This window comes from Zonotrichia albicollis, chromosome 9, assembly GCF_047830755.1.
Source record: "Zonotrichia albicollis isolate bZonAlb1 chromosome 9, bZonAlb1.hap1, whole genome shotgun sequence".
Lineage (NCBI taxonomy): Eukaryota > Metazoa > Chordata > Aves > Passeriformes > Passerellidae > Zonotrichia > Zonotrichia albicollis.
Window position 1 is genome coordinate 4,708,136 of NC_133827.1, and position 8,450 is coordinate 4,716,585.

Genomic DNA, 8,450 nt, shown 5'->3' on the forward strand with positions numbered 1-8,450 from the left:
AAAGACAATGCCACTTGGTTGGAGAAGCTGCCTGTGAAAGTCGGCCATGTAGATGCCCATGTCCCCAAGAGTCAGGCTCATGAGGAACAACGAAACAACAAAGAAGTACATCAGGATGCAAAAATAGAGATGTCTAAGATAGACTTAGACTGGCAACACAAGGGAGAGTTATTCCTAGCTCAATGGGCCCATGATGCCTCAGGCCATCAGGGCAGAGATGCCACCTATAAGTGGGCGCGAGACCGAGGTGAGAATTTAACCATGGACAGTATTTCTCAGGTTATCCATGATTGAGAGACGTGTGCTGCCATCAAATAGGCCAAGTGAGTGAAGCCCCTGTGATACGAAGGGTGGTGGTCCATGTACAAGTATGGGGAGGCCTGGCAGGTTGACTCCATCACACTGCCCCAGACATGCCAGGGCAAACGCTACGTGCTGACCGTGGTGGAAGCCATCACGGGATAGTTGGAGACCTACCCTGTGTCTCACAGCACTGCCTGGAATACCAGCCTGGGCCTGGAAAAGCAAGTTCTGTGGAGACATGGCAACCCTGAGAGAACTGAGGTTTACAACGGGACCCGTTTCAAGAACAGCCTCATCAACACGTGGGACCGGGAACATGGTATTGAATGGATATATCATATCCCCATCATGACCACCTGGATGGTCAACACCAGAGGGTATATCAATTGAGTTGGTCCTGTCCAGTCTGAACCCTTGCACACAGTGGATTGGGATAAAGTCCCTGCGGTACATATGAAAGGTATTTTAGGAAAGATGGTTTGGATTAATCCCACCTCAGGCAAAAACAAACCCATCTGTGGGATTGGTTTTGTTGAAGGACCTGGTTACACTCGGTGGGTAATGCAGAAAGATGGAGAAAACCGTTGTGTACCACAGGGAAACCTATTCTTAAGTGAGAACTCTGTGTAAGGTTTCATTGTGATGCAGATGGAAATAGAATAAGGGGTGGATAATGTCCTGGATTGCAAGGTAATGTGTGTGTTCTATTTCCTTCTGTTAGAGGTGTGGCAGTTATCTTCTGTTAATTGGGCAGTTTTTCTTTGTCTCCTCCACAAACCAGTCCTCCATCTGGGAAGACATCTGCTGTTAATGGGCTGTTGAATATCATTGCATGACTGATCAAAATTACATCATCCCATTGTGAGATGCTCCACCCAGAGGGAGGAGCCAAGCATTCCTAACTGGATATAATCTGAGATTTTGGGACACCAGAACAGCCTTTCCCTCTGGATTCCCAGAGGAGCAGCAGCCTTTTCCATTGGATTCCCAGAGGAAGACCAGGCCTATCTACACCATCACTGGATCTTCAGAGGAAGGCTACATCCTTGTACAGGATCACTGCTTCAACAGAACCACATCTGCCACTCCAGGAGCACTGCAGCCACCATTCAATCAGACTGCTACCAACACCCTGACCAACATGGTGTCAGGTCATATTCTGACTCTATCAGTACTGTTTTGTATTACTGCATTGTTCATTTGTTTAATTTTCTTCCCTAATAAAGAACTATTAATCCTCATCCCATATCTTTGCCTGAGAGCCCCCATGCAATTTCAAAATTATAATAATTTGGTGGGAAAGGGGTTTGCATTTTCCATTTTAAGGGAGGTTCCTGCCTTCCTTGGTGCACAGCTGTCTTTTCAAACCAAGATATTAACCCTTAGGGGAAAATTGAAAATATACACTCCACACTCAATTAGAAGTATTCAGAGCCAAAAGGCTGAGAAATGGATCACTGATTCCTGTATGTTAAATTATGAAGCCATCTTAATAGATAATGATTTAGAGCTAATCATGAGTAACCAACTCAAACCTCCCCAGTTTTGTATGGAAAACCAGATGAGGAACAAATACATGATTGCCTAGAGGTTATAAACTATCAAACTAAAGGAAGAGAGGACCTAACAGATCAACCACTCCAGGGTGGAAAACAATTGTACATCCATGGATCTTCATGAGAAATAATGGGGCACAGGGTATTGGGGTATGCTATAGTGGATGAAGGATTGGTAGCCATAGAAAAGAGAAGGTTATCTTCCAACTGGTAAGCTCCAAGCGTGGGAGCTACATGCCCTAAAATGAGCTTTGGAAATACTGGCAGAGAAAAAGGGAAGAATATATACAGACTGAAAATACACTTTTGGAGTAGTGCATAACTTCAGAAAAATTTGGGAAGAGAGGGGGCTATTAAATTCAAAGGGAAAGGGGCTGATTCACAAAAAAATTTCTTTTAGAAGAGTTAGAAACCTTACAATTACCAGAGGAAGTAGTGGTGGTGTATGTTAAAGGACATAAAAAGGGGCGACTCAGCAGGCATGAGGGATTAATTTAGCCAGTGTAGAAGCTAAAAATGCAACTGAATCAGAGACAGAAAAAATAATAATGGTATTAACATCCATAAGAGAAATGCAAGAAGTCCCTGTATTCAGTGGGACAGAAGAGGAAGAACTCAAAATAGGAGCCAAGAAAGATAACGAAGGGAAGTGGAGATTAGCAGATGGGAGGCAAATGTTGAATAAACCCTTTGCCAGGAAAATGTTAGAAGGCATACATGGAACAACACAGTAGGGTACACAAGTGCTAAGTGATCAATTTTTAAGGGATTGGGGCTGCATAGGAATTTTCAGAATAGCTAAGCAAGTGAATGGCTTGTGATATGTCACCAAGTAAATAAGAAAATCATGAGGAAAACACCCAGGGGAGGGCGAGAACTAGCCTTAAGGCCTTTTCAAAACATCCAAGTAGACTTCACTGAGCTTCCCCAGGTACAACGGTAGAAATTTTTGCTAGTGACAGTAGATCATGCGACTCATTGGGTAGAAGTGGTACCCATTGTGAAAGCCAATGCCAATGTTGTGAGTAAAACAACTCTAGAATCAATCAGTCCCCAATATGGAATGCCAAACAGGATTGATTCAGACCAGGGAACTCATTTCACATCAAAGATATTGCAGAAAGTTGTTCAAGCCCTGGGAGAGAAATGGTAATTACACACTCCATGGCATCCACAGAGTTCTGGTCAGGTTGAGAGAATGAATCAAACTCTTAACAGTTAAGTTAATGATTGAAACCCAAATGTCATGGATAAAATGTCTCCCTTTGGCCTTATTAAGAATTAGAACCACACCCCAGTCAGATCTGGGGGTCTTACCCTATGAAATGATGTTTGGGTTTCCCTTCCTGACCTCACCCCAGAAGGTTGCCACCTATGAGGAAGGGGAAGCCAATCCCAAGAAATAAGTGATGTCTATAGCACAAACCTTAGAAGGGCTAAGACATAAAGGGGCAATTTCTCAAACTACCATCCTGGATTTCAGAATCCATAATATTAATCCCGAGGATTGGGTGAGATTAAGTCATGGAGAGATCAGCCTCTAACTCCTCAGTGGGAAGGTCCCTTTCAGGAACTGCTCACCACTGAATCGGCCGTGTGAACTGCAGAGCAGGGATGGACTCATGCCAACAGAGTCAAAGGCCCAGAGGAAGAACCCAAAGAGTGGACTGTAACATCCAGGCTGGGTGAAACAAGATTGACTTTCAAGCAGAGACTGAGAGACAACCAGAAAAACACCAAGACGCCCAAAAAGTGGAGTCAAGCTTCCACCAACCAGCCTGAGAATTGTCTTCCTGTTTTCATGGGTGAGAAAAACCAGCATCTTTTGAGGGGAAGTACACAAGGGACTGTAAAAGGTAATGGGACAGCTTCTTCTAGAAAATAAGACAAAAGGAGGATGGCAAGACCAGGTTGGCCCCTTTGTTTGCTACCAAGAAAGCTCCATAGCCCTGCTGCAGGCAGCAACCCTATAGGCATGGTAAGGTAGGGACAAAAGGCCATACCAGATCTCTATAATTTCTCAGTTGTCTTTTAATTTAACAGGGATTGGAGGGCAGAACAAAGTTGGCCTCTGTACTCACCCCTAGGATACACCGACTATGGGTAGCAGCCACATAGGCATGGTAGGTGGGAGTCAAAGCCATACTGGACCTCTGTGATGCCCTTTTGTCCATTCCAAATAAGTGTGTCTAAGGAAAGCCTGAGATTTTTTTCTCCTGTTCCCACTCTCCTTGCCCACATCAACAAATGCTGGTATGACCCATTCAAGAGAGAGAAAGTTTTTACTTATTTGTTCAAGCAAAATGACTTAAAGAAAAGGGTGTTTGTTATTGATGAGTAACCTTATAGTTGGCTCTCACAATTAAGGGCTGAATATTAAGTATATGTCAAGAGACATTTTGTAGATGTATAGTTATCCTCCCCTCCCCCTTGCATTGTTATCACAGGATGGCCTCAGCAGTTGGGGCATTTGGGAGGGTTGGCTTGTTACTATGGCAGCACCTGACCTCCAATCAAGGTGTAAGACAGTGATCTCCACCACTGGACAGTGAAGGAGTCGATTGACAAGACTTTGGGAGGGGCTAGAGGTTTAAAAGACAGAACATCCATTTTGTAGATGAGCACATGTTGACCAAATCCTTTGCTCCTGGTGCTGTATTCTTTTCTTTATTCAGTCTTCTGTGATATTTTGATAAGGTCTTAATGAAGCATTTAAATTTTTGAAAGTAAAAATAGTTTCTCACATGGGGTTGGGGAATGTGATGCAAGGTTGTCCACACTGGGTCAGCTCTCAAGGTACAACTTCACTGACCTGGCCAGACCTCCTTAGGAGAGACCCTGGATCAATATCAATCACAGAATACTGCAATCACCTCTTGTATAATAAGAACAGCAATAAAAGACACACTTTAGGATAGGAATACATATTTCTTAGAAGCTCTTTGAAATATTTATTTATAACTGCAAAAGGAAATCTTTCTGCAGAACTGCAATAGAGCATAGGAAAATCAAGGCAGATTGATGGTTTGTCAGAACATGTGTGATCCTAAAGAGCCCTGTGGTGCATTTGGAGCTGTGCCCAGGAACCTCAGGGCCTGAGAGGAGATTGCATAAACATTTCCAGGAGTCACAGTCAGAGGAAACACCCAAAGTGTCACAAAGCATGAATGGGTCTTGCTGAGGTCCATTCCCAACAAAGGCTCCTCATGGACTGCTTCAATGAGAGAATTGATGGCCAGGATGTCACAAAAACCTCTCAGAGATTCAGAGTGTAGAAAGGAAAATCAAAAGTACCTTAAAAACCTTGAGTATCTCAAAGTAATAATGAGCCCCACTAAGTGTCAGTACTAAGCTCTCAAGGGACTCGTTAAAGCAGATAATTAGGGCCATGATTACAAAAACCTCTCATAGAGTCTATATCAAAAGGGCAACACCAAATACCTTAAAATATCTGAAGTACCTTGAAGCATTAATGACCCACTGGGTGTTATTACTGATAAAGGCTCTCAAGGGACTAATTAAAGCAGATTATTAGAGGCTGTGACTGCACAATCTTTCTCATAGAGTATGTATCAGAAGGGAAACACCAAATACCTTAAAATAACGAAGTACCTGGAAGCATTAATGAGTCTTAATGAATACTGCAACAGATAGAGAATCTCAAGGGCCTAATTACAGCAGATAATCGGAGGCCATGATTGCACAAACCTCTCAGAGACTCCAAGGCAAAAGCCAAACCCAAAGTCCTTTGAAAAACCTGCAGTCTCTGAGAGCATTCAGAGGCCCCCAGGGCCATTCCTGACCAAGGCTCCTCAGGGACTCCTTCCAGCAGATCCTGGAGGCCACTGGGATGTGGGATAGGGGGGGATGCTGAGGGCAGGACAAGGGGCTGACAGTGCCCAGCCTGGCTGGGGCCATGCCAGGAGGCCCCAGTGGCTCAGGACAAGGTGTCTCCTCACAGCCCTTGGTGGCACAGACCCTGCTGTGCCCCAGGACACCAAGACTTGGCTTCTCTTTGTCCCCACCTGTCATCACTGCCTCCAGTTCTCTGCTCTGCCTGGGGCCTGGGGACACTTTCTCAGTTGTGTCCCTCTCTGGGACCCATTAAAAGTCCAAGAAAGTTTGGAGTTGGATTCTAACTTGGAGTTCTGGAGAGGTTTCTTCAGCTCACTCTCAGGGACTGATGTTCAGGGCCTGAGCACAAAGCCCCAGAGGCTCATTAAAGTCCTTGTGCTGTGTCTGTGCTGCTGAGCTGGGCTGGGCTCCTGGCACAGAGGCAGCTCCTGGTAACCAAGAAGAGCTTCAAAAGCACATTTCTCTTGACGAGCAGCTCTTCTGCCAGCCCAGCAGGGCTGGGGCACTGCCTGTAGCCACCCTGGGCACACCACAGAGGCACAGAGAGCTTCAATCAGTCAGGGCTGGGAAGGTGCTGAGAAGTGCTTGGGGCAGAATCACTGTCAGCCCTTGGCACAGGAACCTTTGGCTGCAGGACAATGCAGCTGCAGCTCCTGGAATGATCTCCTAAAGCTGGAACATCCCAATGCCTACAGACCCTGTGAGTACATTCTCTGATTGTCTCTTGTGCAGAGCAGCCAGGGGTGCCCAGGCTGCCCTGCAGAGCAGGGTCCTGCACCCCAGGGCGCTGTGCTGGGGCAGGGACTCTGCTGCCTGCCAGGGACAGCTCTCAGCCAGCCCTGGCAGCTGCTCCCAGCACTGGGGGACAAGATTTGGGTGGGAGGAGAGAGCTGGTAAGGCTTGGAAGTGTTCTCCTTTTGTGGGGAGGATGCGGCATTATTCAGGACTGCTCCAAGGAGGGCATTTAACTGCAGAACATTTCTAAGTAGATTATACAGGGAGCAGAGCAAAGCAGGGACTATATTAAAGGGAAAATAGTGTTTTTTTAATCTACTGCTCTCTGTTGCTTGGATGGGAAATTGCACATACACAATCATCTCTCAGTTGAGGCTGAGGAAAATAAAGAATTTGTCTCTCAGATCTTATTAAACCAGGCAGTGCCAGAAATCAGCACAGGGCCCTTTACAGGAACATCAGTGTCGCTTTTCAAGCCTCCTTTGTGTTGCTCTGACTTTGCTATCCGAGCCTGCAGAGCCAGAGCTGCCCCTGGGCAGTGCCTGAGCTGGTAGGGGTCTGCAGGGCAGAGCTGAGCCCCCAGGGCTGGGCTGGGCTCTGGCAGCACTGGCAGGGACCAGTCCTGGGCACAGGGGAGCAGCTGCTGGCAGGGACAGCTCCAGGCAGCAGAGCCCTGGGCAGGCAGTGGGGGGAAAGTGTCCCTAGGCTGTGATGGGATATTTCAAGTCCTCTCCAAACCCAACTATTCTATGATTATTTTTTTATAGATCCCCATGCCAAAAATGTGCAAATGTCAAACAGCAGCTCCATCAGGCACTTCCTCCTGCTTGCATTGGCAGACACGCGGCAGCTGCAGCTCCTGCACTTCTGCCTCTTGCTGGGCATCTCCCTGGCTGCCCTCCTGGGCAACGGCCTCATCATCAGCGCCGTAGCCTGCGGCCACCATCTGCACACGCCCATGTTCTTCTTCCTGCTCAACCTGGCCCTCAGCGACCTGGGCTCCATCTGCACCACTGTCCCCAAAGCCATGCACAATTCCCTCTGGGACACCAACAACATCTCCTACACTGGATGTGCTACACAGGTCTTTCTGATTTTTTTCTTTCTTGGATCAGAGCTTTCTCTCCTGACCATCATGTGCTATGACCGCTATGTGTCCATCTGCAAACCCCTGCACTATGGGACCCTCCTGGGCAGCAGAGCTTGTGCCCACATGGCAGCAGCTGCCTGGGCCAGTGCCTTTCTCAATGCTCTGCTGCACACAGCCAATACATTTTCCCTGCCCATATGCCATGGCAATGCTCTGGGCCAGTTCTTCTGTGAAATCCCCCAGATCCTCAAGCTCTCCTGCTCCAAATCCTACATTAGGGAACTTGGTCCTCTTATAGGTAGTGCTTTTCTGTTTTTTGGTTGTTTTGTTTTCACTGTTTTCTCCTATGTGCAGATCTTCAGGGCTGTGCTGAGGATCCCCTCTGAGCAGGGACGGCACAAAGCCTTTTCCACCTGCCTCCCTCACCTGGCTGTGGTCTTTCTGTTTATCAGCACCTCATTTTTTACCTACCTGAAGCCACTTTCATTGTCATCCCCATCCCTGGATCTGGCCCTGTCAGTTCTGTACTCGGTGGTTACTCCAGCCCTGAACCCCCTCATCTACAGCCTGAGGAACCAGGAGCTCAAGGCTGCAGTGTGGAGACTGATGACTGGATGCTTTCAGAAATATTAAACTGTTGGCCTATTTCTGCAAATCACTTGTAATAAAAGTAATTGTTAATACTTCTTGTCGGTTCAATTTTGACAGTTTTTTTCTTTTTTTTTTTACTTTATATATTGTCCAAAAGAATGGTCATTGTTTCTGCCATTTCCAGTTTTGTTTCTCTCCACCTCCTCTGTTGCCACAGACTGTGTCAATGAGGGGCTACAATCTCAGTGGCTTTAAAGAAAAAAAGGATCTCCCAGCAAAGTTTTCTGCAGAGATGCCCTTTGGTTGCCTTCTCTGGAGCT

The 8,450-nt window shown here is 46.5% G+C and overlaps 1 protein-coding gene across 1 annotated transcript; it reads left to right on the top strand.

The window, feature by feature from the left end:
* Positions 1–217: 217 nt before the first annotated feature.
* Positions 218–8,172, top strand: LOC141730229 (olfactory receptor 5V1-like). Its single transcript, XM_074547661.1, has 4 exons — positions 218–247; positions 412–464; positions 7,374–7,467; positions 7,636–8,172. The coding sequence occupies exons 1-4, from the start codon at positions 218–220 to the stop codon at positions 8,170–8,172; spliced, it is 714 nt and encodes a 237-aa protein (XP_074403762.1).
* Positions 8,173–8,450: the final 278 nt, after the last annotated feature.